The sequence below is a fragment of the Aquila chrysaetos genome, chromosome 9 (assembly GCF_900496995.4).
Source record: "Aquila chrysaetos chrysaetos chromosome 9, bAquChr1.4, whole genome shotgun sequence".
NCBI classification, from domain to species: Eukaryota; Metazoa; Chordata; class Aves; order Accipitriformes; family Accipitridae; genus Aquila; species Aquila chrysaetos.
This window is the reverse complement of record NC_044012.1, coordinates 33,096,568-33,113,659: the sequence shown is the minus strand read 5'-3', so window position 1 is coordinate 33,113,659 and position 17,092 is coordinate 33,096,568. Positions and strand designations below refer to the sequence as shown.

Here is a 17,092-nt window from a genome sequence, read left to right as displayed (position 1 = left end):
GCTTTCATGCAAACTTTTAGATAGAAGAAAGGTTCAACACTCCACTTCAGAAGTTATTTGTATCTGTTGCTGCTTATGATGTATGCTAAAGACTTTCCAAAGAAAGCAGAATATATTCCCAAAGCTTCCAGGGCACACTGTAATGTCTGTTTGGATACCATGATAATTTTTACCATATCTTACACACAGCATTTCTTCCTAAATAAATTCCTAACTAAAAAACAGTTAAAGAGGTTAGTGATATTAGCCAGAAATTCCTCACCTTGTTGGCAAACAAAGCTTTCTGGAAAAGACCAAGTCGGGTGTTGCTCAGTTTACCCACATAGGAAGCAGAGGAAGGGACTACTTAGGCAAAGAAACTGGAGTGTGGCTAAGCAGCCTGGGGAAAGATTTGGGAATGAAGGGCCAAGCCCCAGACAATTCTCTTGCATTGCTGCTCATTTGCACATTTAATATAATAAAAGCTCACCAAGACTATGGATTCTGCCTGAAAATATCCCAACAGTGAGTTAGCTAAAGATACTCAAATTACTATGCTGAAAGTCATTACTGACAACTGAAAGCATGGGGTTTTGTTCAGTTTGCAGCAGCTAGAAAAAAAATCTGGTGTACTTGGTTCTGCCAGGAGGTGGCAGTAAGACTAAAGTGAACAGAATCTAATCTGCCACTTTAATTAATCAGCTTCACAGATGGCTGAAACGCAATGATAGCTTTTCTGCAACACACAATAATAAGGCTACTCACATTAATGCCGAAGTCCGGTGATGTTGAACTCCAGATAGCACCAATACTTGCAGCAGCCAGCATTGCTTCCACCGCATGAATGCTGTTTGGTAAGTAACCTATGGCAGAATTTGAATGGTTAGAGATGGAAGAAAACTAAGAAATATCAAATCTTACAGTAAATGTAATGTATACAATAGCCAAGTTAAACAGATTAAAAAAATGAAAAATCCTAGACTGAAGCATCCTTTAAAAAGTTTTCCACACCATTATAATGTCCTCCTTCAAACTCAAATCAGTTACACAAGGAATTAGAAATAATTCCATTAATAAAAACAGTTGTATCAGTTTTTGTATCTACATGGTTACTTCCAATTTACAAATGTTTCTGCTTAATTAATGAGACTTTCATGATAAGATGGCAGCACACTGAAAAGAACTGGGAGAGAGAGCAAGTTTGTGGATTGAATAGGGTACATAGAGACTAAGAATACAGCACCATGCAGGGGAATAGAGCAGGTCTGTAGAAACAGCCATTAGAGAAGGGACAAGTATCAGGAAGAAAAGATTATAAATACTCAGTTCAAAAGCAGAGATTCAGTTTTACAAAGCTGTCTGGTAGACACTGCCAGAATCTTAAACACAAACAAGCAAAACCAGTGTCTCAGCTGATAAGGGAATAATACAGTGGGACAAGTCCTGGAACATTCCCACACAATTGTAGCTTTTCAGGTTTATCTCATTAGCCAGCAGCAAGATTTCAAGACTCAAATTCAATTTATCAAGGCATACAGAAGAAATTGATGTCAAGGAAGTTAGATTTTCAGTGGGCTCAATTTGAGCAACACTCCAGAAGGTGCTAGGTGACCAAAATTGACTCTCAACTGATCAGAATCCAACCCACAAATGAAAACATACAACTGAAATTCACAAACTACACTAAAGCAGATCCAAGATCTGGAGCTTCAGAGCACCCTTCTTAAGCAAACAAAAAGATGTCCAAGTACTTAAAAAAAGGCACAACAGGCCTAATTGCAGTACTTCAACATCTAATTTGAATTCAGTGTTTGAAAGCAAGCTTAAATGGCAATAAAAATGCTTTCCAATCCATTTAACCAAAGTGGTGAGCACTGATAGATCTTGGACTGCAGTACAAGTTGCAGGTGCTCCAGAACTATCTACCAGACAGCAAAAACTCACTAATGCTAGGCACTTCTCAAAAGTATTTATGGATGTACGTTACAGGACAGAAACTAAGATCACAGATCTTAGTAGCAATTTCTGTTACATCAACTTTGTCAAGTAGGAGGGTACTAAGCTTGATTTTTGCCAGTTTGTCAACACAGCTTGAAAAAATCTATCCTTTTTCAACTTCATAAAAAGTACACTTTAAAAGTAAGTCTTAATTTAAACTGAGGTTTTTCTTCACAATTCAAAAATCAGTTAAATCAGTTTCTTAAACCAGCTTGACCACTTCAGTTAATCTGTAAGCTGCTGTGCTTTTAGGAGCAGCAACTTTGAAAACAGCATTATGACTTAAGCTCAACAACTTCAGGAAAACGAAACCGTGAATAAAAACCTCATATCATGTTAAGATGTAAATTACTCCCTAGAACTGCCTACAGTTTATGGTGTTTTGTTCAGTGAAGATTAAGTACATGAAGCGCAGCAAAACCTCACACCCATAAAGGCATTATTTATTTTGCTATTTTTCCCTTAGGGTCAAAGTTTATGATACAAGGTACAGCATACCAAAATTTTAGTGATTTTTCTTCTAAGAGAATTCTTTCTCTCTGAACAATAATTTGAAGTTTGAAATACATGAACCAGAACAGACTAAAATGTAATTTTGTGTGATGGAAGCAGTTCTTTTTTAATTGATGCCAAATATTTCCACTGCACATTTCTTGGATGGGACTATCAGGAGGCCACAGTGCAATGAAAACTGAAAAACATCTCTTCATGCTTTGGAGCAGTTATTACCTTACCATAGCTGACAAGCATCAGTTCTATTATAAGCAAGTTCTCCTTTTCAGCACTCCTACAAAAGCCCTCAAGGCAAGAACACAAATCTCTGCTTATTATTGTAAGCCAGACAATTAAGTCATTACTTTCATTTGTCAGTTGGCTTTGAGGTGGTATTTGAGTTCTAGAGAGTATCAGCCAAAACTGCCAAAAGGTATGAAACATGCAAGGCAACTTACTCTGCATTTCTGTATCTTCACCCAATCACTGCAGGCATCCAGCCTACTTGCTCACTGGTATTTTCACATATTTGTCCTAATCCCCAACACCATGTATTATGAATAAAAATGTGGTTCTATTCTGGAAAGAGATCCTCCAAACATAGCAATGTAAGAACTCATGTTGCTTTTCTCTCAACAGCTCCCAACTCTAGATCGCACAAACTACTTCTCCTGTCAGCCTTTCAGATTAAAACTGGATTCTCAGAAATAAAAATGACTTCTCCCTTTCTCACATCAGAGATTCTGCAAACCAATTACAGCAACTGTCATGTACGTGAAACTCCCTCCATTTGACTGTGCCCCTTGAGATATCAACTGAGTTCTCAAAGCATCCAGGAGGCTGACACAGGTCCTAAGTGTCTAAAACTTAGTAAACTGGAATGTTGCTAACAAAAAAGGATAAAAAGGATAACAAAAAGGATTAAAAAAATCCAACTGGGTTCACATCAGGGGTCACAGAACAGTAGTGTAGTACAGAGCTTCTGTACTACAGAAGGATAATGGTACAGCTAATTTAAATATTCATCATAGGTTTGATCATATTTAACTAGAGCCTCCATGTTCCTTAATACAGTATTTCAGCTAAGGATCAAAACTAGCATTTGTCAACAAGGGTAAAGTCTACAGAAGGTTCTTCTTGATCTCTGTATCTTAACTTACCCCCTTCTTGAAGCTGCTAAGAAAGGTGGAAACTACTTTCTGTTACTAGAAAGAAGAGATCTTCATACCCTCTTTGGGTGAACTAGAAAGCAATAGAATGCAGGGTTCAAAATACAGTATTTGGGAACCCAGCAACTAGGAATTCAGAGTATGACATACCAAGGGTCCTAGCAGCACTCCTCCTGACTCCTAAGTATGTATAAAATCTCCATAAGGACAAAAATAAAATATTTACTTTGACATAAAACCTGTGACAAATCTCTAAGCAGGACAAGTGGCATCTTAAAAACACCACATGGATTTTTTTAGGAGGCACTTACAGCTTGATCTGCTCAGGACAGCATTTTCTGTCAGTTGCTATTTACTTAATCTACCATACACTGAGATTAAACTTAGATTTGTTCATTTACACTACACTACTTTACCAACAGAATAGGTGAAAACTGTAGTCCAAAAATTTCTGGTATAATCATGCTGGAAACTATATCAAAAGCCTCCTTCTCAGAGTGCTGAGAACACATGCCCTAAAGTATCTAATGCCTTCATAAAGTAGAATAAATGGGTACTCAGAGGCATCCAAACATTTGTAGTCATCTGAATGAAGAAAAAAAAAAAAAACAACCAACCAACCCACCCAAACTTGGGCCCTGCATCAAAGATTTAGTTTGAGCCTTGAAAGAATGCATCAGGAAGAAGGAAAGTAAGGAGGTGCAACTGAAATATCTTCACAATGGCTTATACTATTGATCTACACCAGCTCTCAAACAGAAGACAAAATTCAAAGACCAGACTTCCAGTTTCTCTTTTTGATATTAATACAGCATTTCATACTCCCATAGGACATCCTACCTAACATTACTACAGCCTGAGACTATTAGTAACATGCTAATCTTCTTACAAAGCTAGCTTTAAAACCCACGTAAGCAAGTGGGGCTAATACAGTTACTATAGATAAAATACCAGCTTTAAACAATGTAATTCATTGATGTTTTGTTGAGGATTTTTTGTGTGAACACATGGGGAAGATTAGTTTGTTTTTAACTGCTGACCTGTAATAGAACAAAGCTGGCTACAGGGATATAATAGAAGCAACCTATCCAGAGATCAGAAACACAGATACTCCCAGTTTTATTTTATTCCTGCTACAGTCATTATTATTTGCCAAACAGACAGCCAGTGGGAGACCAGAAGTACTTCACATGTGGATCTGTGTAGCTTGCATTAGGTATTGTATCTGTCTCTTCCAACTGTTGAAGCATCATTGACAGTATTGTAAGACATCTTCAGAAAAAGAGCTATGTTTCACCACACATCTGCTTCAATTATGTTTACTATTAATGCTATCTCCTTAGTGATGGAAAGGGAAGACTAGGATGAAATCAAGCTGAAAAAGTGCTGACATTGCTGCTTGTCCACCCACATTCACCCACCTCCAACTTTAACATACTATTACTGTCATGATGCAACCATAAATTGTATTGAACAAACTAGGGGATATGTTAAGTATAATGAAAAGTTAAAGTAGTCTTGTCTTAGAGGCAGTAAAGCATGGAGATGAAATTCAGAAGAAAGCAATGTTAATGGTCTTGTACATAATTCTAACAGATCAAGATTTTAAAGTGATTTTAAAAGAAAGTGGCAACAAAGGGCACCAGAACCTGGCAGGCTGACTAGGTGTTAGGCAACTATAATAAAATTAATAAATTATCTCCCTTCTATTTAAAACCTGATTTTTCAGAAGCAGTAAAAGCATGCCCTGTATTACTGCTATAAACCACATGAAGAATCACCCTTCCTTCTGCCACTTGCTATAATTTTTGGAACAAATTAGGTTCCAGTAGATTTTGGCAAGCTTTGGAGAGCCTGATCCTTGATACCACAAGTGGGTGTATGACTCAAACTTTCCCACCCACACTTAACATCTCTCCCCCATTTCAATCCGGAATTTGGAGAAAAGCCCACAACCTCAACCTCCGACTGTGACATTAGTTTAGCTCTTCTGAGGACTGCCAATATCCTCTGGCATAGAAGAGAAACATACAAAAGAAGTTGAGACCCAATTAAAAAAAAAATACATATGTAATCTCTAAATAGTTGGATTGCTGTTAAAAAGCCCATCAGATTTCTTTCGACAGGGAAGCTCTCCCTAGATATGGGCTGCTGCCCAAGGCAAAGCAATCTGTCAGAGTCAGGAGTCTAGGACTGGGGGCACCAGGGGAAGGGAAGGAGGGGGAACTGCGCAACAGCTCAACTGATGGGAGCTGATACGGGTTCATCTGACTGAACATTACAAGGAAAAGTCTCTCACCAGCCAGGGTAAGAGGGCAGGGTGGAAAAAAGTAGAATGTGAGAAATTGCCCAGAAGGAAAAAAAGGACGTGAAGACTCTGGATAATTTAAAAAGCTCTACCTGAGCCCAAAAACATACTGTGATTTTAAGGAAACAAAGAGGTTGCCTAGAATGATTAATCTTTTCTGTTATCAAAAGTAAAGGCCTTTGTAAGGGCTCTAAGCACAATGCAAGCCTGCTTCCACAAATAAGCTATAACTGCTCATAAAGACATGCTTAAGCTATTTAAATGCTCAAGGGGCCCAGCACCGATACTTGGTACCTACAGCAGCTGGGCAGAAAGGTCTCTGCTGTGGAAGTGCCAGACAGGAAACTTTTGCTCAGGAAATGCACAAAAAGGCCAAGGGAAAAAACAAAGCTACAGCTTACTCCAATGGTGGGAGCCTAACTCCAGAGATTTAAGGAGCTGGGATCCAAATACTGTTTTTCATTGTATTATCAATGTTGGGTGTGGTTGGGTTTTTTGTTTGGTTGTTTTAATAACAGTTACACCACCAGACAGCCAGAGACTGCAATTTATGCCTCCTCTTGAAATCACTAATAATCTTTCCACACTTCCCACTGGAGTCAACACGCACATTTTCTCCCCCAAGAACAGGACAAAATGCATGGTTAAAATCCTACCCTTTCTGTGGAAGGAAGCCCTGACATTAACGATGAATTTTCAACAGAAACTTGGAATTGCTACCTTCTGCAAGCATGTAAAAAACCTGTATAAATAAAAATAAGCAGTATCTAAATATACTATTTTATTCATACAATCTTATTTTTTAAAGTATCAACTACACTTTCTAATTGAAATAAGAGGTAAGCCAGCTGCCAAAACAACAAACGAGATTCAAGAGTCAGCCAGTCTCCAGTTGTGCTAAGCAAAATACAGTCATTAACTAAAAGGAACTATTATTAAAATTACAATAATAGCATTATGATCTTAATTATTAGCACCACTGACTACAGCTATATTTCAATAGCATGTTTTCTCCAGCTACAGAGCACATTCCCCCTGCATAGTATACCTTACTAAGAACTGCTCACAAGATGAGCACAAAATGACAGCATCATATGTTGTCTTATTTTCCCAAACGTAGTATTTGTAACTGGTTTTGATTAGAAGAATTCTAGCAGTGATAACCAGGCTGTGAACAGGACTTCAATTCACACCTTAGAACACAAAACAATGTTGATAAAATTCTTTAATCATAATTCAGAATCAATGTTACCTTTAAATGTGACTGCACCTGGTCATACTTAAACATTAGTATTATATCTGTTACCTTAGTGAGGAGTATTTTCTTCCCAGAGATTAAAACCCTCTCTTTTAGCATCAAACACCAACATGTAAAGTCTAAGAAATGGACTTTAACCTGAGAATTAGGACAGCAGCAAAGAACAGCAGGTTCCTACTCACAGGAACACACCAAAGCTACAGCTGTTGCTACTCACAAGTTTACAGCTACTGTGCTCCCCCATTGTAGTGTGTTCACACACAGTTTTCATTCACACAAAATATGAAAACATATCCAGTAATTACTCTTCTGCATTGTCCATCACTTTCCCACAACGTATTTCATCATATTACAGGATCTGAAACTGGTACAGAGCACCCTTTTTGCCACTTACGCATGAGATCCAATCCTTCAGCTTAGCATAACCAGCAATACATATGGGAGAACTGTTCTGAGCCCTGTTACGACTTTTTTTACTTACTTATAAAACAATAAGGAATAGTGTATTAAATCCACACAAGCGGTCTACAAAACAGAGCATTTGAATTTGTTTTGTACACATCAGGAGAAATTTCACTGCAAAAGTCAAAAGAGAGTGCATTCGGTGTTCTTCACAATGACAAACAACATTTACAGAAAGCATTAAAGGGGTCAACAAAAACCTGATCAGGACTTTGGTTTCATAATGTCCAAGTTTCCAGTTATATGCATAATTACATACTGTTTTACCAATGTCTTTGGGGCAACTTTTTAAAATACACACAACCCACTTTTACCATTTGATGTACACATCAGAGGACACGTAGTAAGAAACACCACACTTAAGTTCTAAATACTCAGACTTTGTAGAGTGTAAGTTTTCCTATTCATTAGTTTGGTTTCAGACAGAGACTTCCTCCTCAACAAGTTGTCAGATATTAATGTGACAGTGTTAAGATTGAAAACGGCAACAAAATTACAGCATCTTAAGTCTTCATTCAGACAAACCTTCCTGACTTTACTGGACAGTTCATACCCAATTAAGGATTTAGCTCTAATTCTGCGTAAAAAACCAAGCCACCAGCTGTGATAATTAAATGTTCAGTTACCAGTCCCATAGAATACTCATACCATATGCATGAAGTATGAGCCCTCTTGAGTATATTTTACATTTGCAGGTCATATTTGTGGGTTTAATACAAATAATAAGGCATACCCTTCTGTTTTTGAAGACATGGGTTCAAGTTCTGGTTTGTAACATGCAGAAAACAAACCAGTTTCATCACTTTGGGTTTGCATCATATAAGAATTTACACATACTTAGGATAATGGCCAAGTATTGCTCAAAGAACATGTGATTCCAGTAGTAAGATGGATATGCACATCAACAGAACTACCAGGTAAGTGAAGAAGCTTCAAGGATATTGCAGTTTTGACCATACTGACAAAACTGAAGAGAGTATGTTACAGAGCACATGAAGCACAGAGATGAAGTGACTCAGCTGGAAGATAAAACCTGCAATTTAGAAATAAATGGACTGAGACCAGCTTGAGTAACTCCTTTCTATGCCTGGACTGTATACTATACAAGCTGTTCACAAGACAAAAAACTGTTTATATAGAAAAATCCACATGACAGTCTTATGACAGAAAATACTACTCCAGAAAATTTTGTGAGTTACTGAAAGGATCACAGGCTTCTAACTACTAAGCTCTGCATTGATATGACTTGAAAAGTTACTGTGCACCAGCTGTTCACTACCACCATTCTAGAAGACACTACTCCCAGAAGCACTGGTGGCAGAAGGTAGTACAAGTCCATTCCTCAAGAACTGCAATTCACAGTGTACCGTATTACCTGGGGCTGCAGGGTCAGTAACTGCCAGCTGGCACTAGAAAAACCAACCTGGGAGCATAATTTCCAAGATTTCCCCCGTGTGAATCTGCCAGACCTTGTGAATCAAGGCTCAGCTACATGTAAAGTCTCCATCACTTCCGTTTCCATGGAGTGCTTATGAAGCAGACCTTAGTGAAGCTATGAATGAGGTATTTTCCTTCCCCCTCCAGTGCTAGAGAACTTGCAGGCTAATCCAGGTTCCTTCTCTCTAGAAGTGTATTTCATACAAATGTAAACATAGCAGCCTAAGAGCCTTTTCTTTAGAATGTTTCTGTGAAATAGTATTTCATATTCATGTTTCTGTAACCCTGACTAGTCACTTGCATATTTCAAGAAAATTTCAACTCCTGTCCTTTAAAAAAAGAAAAAAGTTACTCACCCACAACTCTGTCTCCTACTTTTATTCCCATCTTCCTCATGGCTGCAGCATACAAAGCTACAGCTTGTCTCAGCTCTTCAAAAGTAATTTTCAAGATTTCTTCTTTGCCTTCCTCTGAGGAAAGACAATTAAAACAACCAGTCAGAAGTTATGCATTGCAACATAAGCAGAGACTAGTACAAACAACTAATGCTGGAAGAAAAAATACAAAGCAATTTTAGGAGAAGAGTTTCCACTAATAATTATAATTTTTGTTTTTCAGGTTCCTGTTATGCTGTACCAAGCCTTTCTCTTTAATGGGAATCAAGCAGTAATCAGTAATATTCAATCAGTAGGCACCAGGACATTTTCAAAGACAGAACATACATCTGCAAAAATGCAAACTATTCACTGGAGAAAGGTGTGTCCTCAAAGAGCTTTCATGATAAATAGATTGCACTCACCAAGGCTGCTTTCTAAGGTGGAAAGAACAACCTCATTTTCCCTTTTTGCTCAGTTTTCCCATTAGGTCTAGGAAACAGCATCAAGGTGCCAACTTTAGGTTTTATTACACCAAGTCACTGTTGACCAGAAAATCATGCACATATAGTTCCTAAGGTCTGACTTTCAATATGCTTTTTAAACATCTGTGTTTGCCAGCATACCACAAAGCAAATAAACTAAACTGGACTCCATGCATCTCTGAAAAGACCTGCAGGGTGTTTTCATTTTTGTACTGTCAGGTAAGCTGTTACTAAATCACTCGTGAAACAAAATAAACGAATCTAAATGTTATGAAAGGCAAAGTTTGTCATCTTAAAGGTCCTTCCTGCACTTCCTCAATGTGACTCCTGCAAACCACTTGGCCTGTCCTGTTTCCAGTATCCAGCACTTCTTATGAAAACACATATGCCAAGGATGTCACAACAAAAATGTACTGCATGCCCTGTTACAGCGGGTCATTGCAGAACTACCATCAGTCTGGTTTCCTTAAGCAGGGAACAGTGTTTTTTACTCTTTTGCCTTCTTAAACTTCCACCCCAGTAAATTTGGACTTGCACAGAGCAACTGAGCAGGTTATGATGGGAAACAGCACAGAAGTCAATGTAACATGTAGTTCATAAGCTGAGCAGGGACTGACAACAGGTTCTGTGTTCCCATAGAACAACAGGAAATGGGACTCTGATCTTGCTCCATTATTAAAGCCCCCAGGAGAAGGGAGTCACAAACAAGAGATTCACAGTGGGAGCCAGTGACAAGTGAAATAGTTTAGGAAAGTTACATTTACATTCCTGTGCTCTATTACACCTACATTGCTCCCACAGAATCATCCCTAGTGAATACACGCACCTGACAGGTTCGCAGAACACCACTCTGACCTAGCAGCAAAGGGTTAACAAAAAATACTCTGACTTAAGAGATCTTAAGAAGATTAAATACAGCAGAAGGTCATGAAAAGAAACACAGGTGGAAGTCTGTACACTGCAGAGAAGTGTGTTCACTCCAGCACTGATAACAGTATTCAACTAGGAAAGAATTTTGCTCCTTTTGGTATCATCACCTGTGATTATGCAACACAAAACAGTAAGTCTCTGGTACACCCCAGGACTTCCTAACAAGAAACAAGATCTACAGGGACAATGTAATCACATGTCAAACCAAATAATTCACTAAGTTGATAATTCCTTCAATTTAAATACTTTCAGTTCAACTCCACTTTTTCTCAAGTTCCATGTTTAGCTTCTAACATTAACAAATCAATCGCATCAATTCTACATACATTTAGAGTTGACTTACTAATAGGTGTTTGGCTTTTAGCTGTTGCACAAGATGTACTTAATTACATTGATTTTTTTCTCTATTAAATAATATATAAGAAGCTTTTCTAATGATCTCAAAATTTGAAAGCGATGAGTTCATCACTTTGAAGCCAACTTTCTGTTACAAGCCTCATTTCTATCAGACTTCACCAGATCAATTCTTATTACACCAGAACTGGGCCATAGATTTTCCCATTCTCTCTGAACTGGTAGTTGATTATATATATGAGATCAGAGAGGTTTATTTCACTACCTTTAAGCAGTAAAATGCAACTGAGAAGTATTTCCTTCTTCACCAGTAAGCTTACAAAAGACTATTCTGTTGTCTCACATTGTTTTTAAACAGCTATCAGAATAACAGTAATACATAGGTAATTCAAAAACTGATCTCCACACATCAGAAATCAGAAACTAAGACTCTTAACATCTACACAATCAATCCATAGTTCTGCATAATTTTCTCTGCTAACGAGCTGTAAGACTGCATTGTTTATTGTTAATCTATTAAGAAGCATCACCACTTGGTCTATCTTATCATAAGGATTAGGTCCAGCAAAAGGGAAGCTCCAAATATAACTCCCTAGGGAAGCACTCATACCCCTGCACAGAAGCTAATCGCATCTAACAGCGATTAGAATAAATTTTTAAAGTTACCAAAGTCAGCAGATATAGGGAAAGGACTTTGTCTTAACATTACCATCCTCATTATGAGCATACCCAGATTTCACTAGACTTAAATCTTGTCCTGTGTAACAAAAAAATTAAGACTGAGCTTTAGTCTTCCAGAAAAGTGAAATTCCAAGTCTTCCAAGCACATAACTGTCCTTCCTTTCTGTATTATCAAAAGCAGAGTTAATTCCTACCTACGCCCCATGTAGTTCTTTTAGTATTCCTAAGATAAGAGGCATAGGAAGAGGGTGGGAAGGGCAATATCAAGCAAATATGCCAAAATACTTCCTGAAGGCAAGCATTAGGCAAGCGTTTATAACAAATGTGAAGTAATAGCTCAAATACTGAGTGAGCCTAAACACAACGTGATCTCCACTACTTTAATGCAGTTAAGCACATTCTAAGAAAGCTTCATGTAGTTTGCCAAGAACTTTTCAGAACTATCTATATTCCCAGAGCATGTTTTGCTGTTTTTTGTAGAGCTGTATCACAGACTCTACAGAGTTACTGACTTTATTTTCCTCTTTACTCCTCATCTAAGACAGTTTATTTCAAGGTTTCATAAAAAGCAGAGCTGTTTTATAAGGCCTAGTCCTATGAACTATAAATAAATACAAGCCATTAATTCTTTCTTACTTGCTGCATACAGTGCAATCTTGTCATTGTCCTTGTGCTTCAGAAGATTTTCTGCATAGTTCAGACGGCTACCTTTAAACCATTCTGGGACATCTGCAATACTTTTAGATGTATCAACCACCTGGAAAAAAAAATAATAATACATTCCTTGAAAACTGTAATATAATTTCTTTTTCAGAGCATCATACAGAAATCAGCTAATCAATTCCAAGCTCTTTATACACTCTAGTAGGCAACAATCATTTCTCCTGCCTTACAGATAGCAAACAGACACTAAATCCTATAATTACAGGCCTGGAAAGATTAATTATTTGTTAACTGTCACAAGCAAAGACATTACAACAAAACTGGAAAAAGTTCCTTGCTGACAGTTCTACCTTCGGACCAGCCTCAAATACAAGTGAAGCAAACCACTATGACTGTACCCAGACCACAAGCTACACACAAACCACAGTGCACGCTGGGGTTTTGCCTCTGGGAAGATCCCAAACAGGGACTGAGCTACAGCATATTGTAGCTCTCTACCAGGCCATACACTCAAGCCTCCCCGTTACAAAAACCAAAGCGTAGGAAGGCGAGTACCCATTCTTCCCCAGCATGAGTCACAAGGTACAGAGACCAACATCAGGAACTTAGACAATGGTAATTCAAATTAACCCTAGGATAAATAAGTGAATGGTATAGTCAAATGTAACTAAAGTTCAAGCTTTTTATTCCAATTCTCCATTTTTTACAATTAAGTTGCAGTAAACATTCAAGCAATCCAAAGCTTCATCCAGAATGCAAAGTACTGCTACTAACCTCTACAACTAACAAATACTGTGTTACAAACTGTGCCAGTGCACATTTCTACCATCCTTGATTTGCCATTTTCTAAAAAGAGGGTCCAACCACCTAATAAACCCATATTAAGCAATTCCCCATTTAGGACTACAACATGCAAAGAATTGAAAAATGTAATGAAAAGAAGTCACAAAAATATGTTCAGCTGAAACAACTTCCCTTCACCTTGAACTAATTAAGCCTCAAAATATTAAATTAGCCCATGATAAGTCACAGTTAAGACTATACTTTAATAACAGTGGTAGGTAAAGAGCCCCTTAGCATTAGCCACAAAAGTATGTAAACTCCTGGCAAAATGCCCCACTCTTTTAGAGATTCAGCTGCCCAGCAGCACATGCATTTTATAATCTTCAAATTGAAACTTTATTTTATAGTTGTGCTTTTGAAAGCTTCAGTTTATACCCTCAGGTTCTCCCTTATGGACTACACATGCATTACAGAAACAGCATGCTTTCAGACCAAGTAAAAGGCTCTTCTGAAAGCCAGACAGAACTCAAAATACCTCCCACTCCAGAAAACCTAGTATTTTTGTGCTTTGAGATGTGCAGTGTATGTATTACTGGAGGCAATCCTAAAATTAATTTTTATAAGAGAAGTTAAAGCTCATGTGAAGTGCTCTACTGTATTACTTTATTTCAAATGAATTTTCTAAACTCAAATAGATTTCTTTGCTTGTAACAATTAGCTAGAACTGCGCTACAACATTTAGAGTTTATCAACTCAGGCTGCAGAAATATTTTTTTGTATACCAACAAATATTACTGTGGTAATTAGAAGCCACTCTTAAAACTGACTCGTTACTGACTTCCTTAGCTTGAAGAGTAAGCAGAACATTTTCAGCATTTTCCAGGACAAGATCTAATTTAACCCTGTTTTTTCCTGAAGTGGAACATCCTTTCAAAGAGCTCCACTACCATAAGGTGCTGGACTCGCATACTCGATGCTCCGTTATTTTCTACTCAGGTAAGACCTATGACTCCTAGTTAAGCCCAATCTCTTTCGTAGTGGTACTTTGTGATGTAACAACCTGATCTCTCCCTTAGAGGTAAGTTCTCAGCAAGCAACAGAAACTCCAGGTCTGCTAATTATTTAGTGGAAGATCCCAGTTCCAGCAAGTCTATAAAAATGCAGAGCTTTGCAACAAGCCTTTTGTTTCATACAGTCCTAACAAACGCTTAGCAAGGCTAGAGGTAAGGGAAGGAAGAGCAATCTATAGTGCTGACTGCCATCCTCATCAAATGAGTAAGGCTTTACTCCTACTCACAGCAGCATTAAGGCATACAAGGCCAATTTGAGTGGTTAGGTGAACATGCCAAGTATCAGCTGTACTCCCATGCCACCAGCTCCTGTTCTACCATTGTTCTTCATAGCAGCTAATCAGTGACTACTTCCCAAGCCTCAGCAACTACAAATAAGCATCACATTAGCAATATCCTCTGTCCACACCCCTACTGCATTTTCCCCCTCCTTGAAGTGGTTTGCTATTTGTGCTACAACCATGCATTATCATGCCCCAGAGATTCTACTTATCCTAAGCAGAGACTGTACCTTTGAGAATGAATCTCACCATTACCATGAGACAGATAATCCTTGCCTTACTATGGTACACATGATGCTCTGTATGACCTGAAGAGCAAAACAGCATGCCTCATGCAAAGCCAGAGAGCAGATACTATCAGAATGCTCAAAGCAGCCCCTCCACAGGAACAGCTGTCAGGTGCTTCTTGTAGCAAAAAGAGATAAGTTTAGACTATATTCCTCATTTAAAACCAACAGCTACTTGTAACTTGACATAATGCCAGTGCTGCCATGCCAGGATAGCTTTGTACACTGGAAGTACCTTTGTTCTTTTCAGAAGTGACATGGATATCAATTGCTATAGAGTGACATGAGCATGTCTACATCAAATACTTAAAACCTTTACTAAGTTTAAATCAAACACTGGCTGCCTGTATCATACATACACAATGTTTTATTGGGTTTGGTTTTTTTTTTTTTTTAGAATGACCTGTGGAAGTAGAAACTGTTCCACTGGCTAGGAACAAAGGAGTCAACTCTGGTTCATGAAAAATTTTATTTTTCCTTGAAGCATAATGCTTACTTCCAACAAGCAGCAGGGATCAAGTTGTAAGACACTTCAGATCAAACTTTTCAGCTCTTTAACTACCACAGAACAGCTCAGATACTGTGATCAGCCTTTCCTCCTGACAAGCAACAGAAACAGACCAATGGTAAGGACTAACAGCAAGTCAGCTTTGAGACTCAGCAAAGCTGGAATCAAGCCTTGCAGCTGACACTATGCTGACACTGAGGCAAACAGCAATATCCAGGAAAAGTGAGTCAAGTATCCTCTTCTGCAGTACTTGTCTACCAGCTGACTCTGCCTCTCCTGTTTTAAGATCTCACATCACAGCAAGACCCTTGCAGAATAGGCATGCAGGGGCCTAGAAGCTCTCGAGTGGTCTAGTTAAAGCCTTCCTAGACATCCCCATCTTCTTGCTTCTCATCCTCAAGAAACATCCATTTTTAGGCCACCATTGCATGCTTCCATCTCCCTTCCAGTTCACCAGCCATTGATGGTGTCTGGAGGAGACTTCCAGAAGTGCAAATCCTGCAAGGCAAGAGAACAAGAAGAGTTACTGTCCAGCTTGCTCAGTACAGATACAAGGGTGCAAAATAGCTCCTCTGAACTGCTTGCTCAGGACAACTTGCATTCCTATGGAAATTTAGAAAAGTAGCCTTGCTAGCAGCACAGATTATGTCAAGAAAATAGACAGTATCCCAAATACAATCTGGCCAGATTTTGAACTACCATCTACAGAAAAAAAATAAAAGATTAAGTGTTTACAGTCTTCAGACTACATACTTCAAAAAGCAGGCTAGTTCTTACATTCTTGCGAAATTCACTCTTCTAAAGGGTCACATTAAGACACCTAAGCATGCAGTTTCATGGCAGGAGGAACCACTTGATCTATCATACCATGCAATACAAAAATTTGTAAGACTGGAAGAGGCAGAAGAAACTTACCAGTTCCCTCTGCAGAACTGCCAGTACTCTTGAGTGTTCTTGGAACAGAAGGCTTCCAGGGATCAAGGTACAAGTCCAGTCCCCTCTCTGCTAAGTCCCAGAAAGGTTCTTCTGCATCAGGCTTTTGAAGGAATTAGACCATCATCTTCCTCAGATGGAAAACTGCAGGCTGGTTTTTATATCCTATGCCAGGACTGTACAAGGGCTCCAAATGGCTTGTCCTCCATTTGCAAGAGGAAGTCACCTTTATCTCAAAGCAACACTGTGGCATGGTCTAGTATTCCACTTGTGATTGTGTTCAACCACTACAATTCCCTGAGATATTTCAAGCCTACATCTGATTGCAGAGACTTCCGTAACCAGTTCTACAAAACTGGAGTGAAACAGGTGTGCTTATCAGGTAAGCTGACTCAGGGAACATAAACATGAACTTGACTGCATGCCAGCATTTATAAAATCAAGACAATAGTCTACCAGCATAATCCTAAAGCAGAAGGCAGTATATTGGTACACTCCTCACAAGCAGCCAGGACTGCCAAGGTATTTGAGAGCACACGACCACAAGGACACTACAGCAGAATTGTTTAGGGCAACAGAACTCTAGGATTGTCACTGTCCTAAAGTGTACCAGCAACAGAACACCACCATCCACCACAAG

The 17,092-nt window shown here is 38.5% G+C and overlaps 1 protein-coding gene across 1 annotated transcript in view; it reads right to left on the bottom strand.

The window, feature by feature from the left end:
• The window catches only part of AACS (acetoacetyl-CoA synthetase), a 44,131-nt gene that overhangs the window by 23,231 nt on the left and 3,808 nt on the right, over positions 1 to 17,092 (bottom strand). Inside the window, exons 3-5 of the mRNA XM_030025563.2 lie at positions 12,564 to 12,684; positions 9,460 to 9,573; positions 745 to 842 (exon numbers count right to left, since the gene is read on the bottom strand). Of these exons, the coding sequence (XP_029881423.1) occupies positions 745 to 842; positions 9,460 to 9,573; positions 12,564 to 12,684 (333 nt within the window). The remainder of the gene's footprint in view (positions 1 to 744; positions 843 to 9,459; positions 9,574 to 12,563; positions 12,685 to 17,092) is intronic.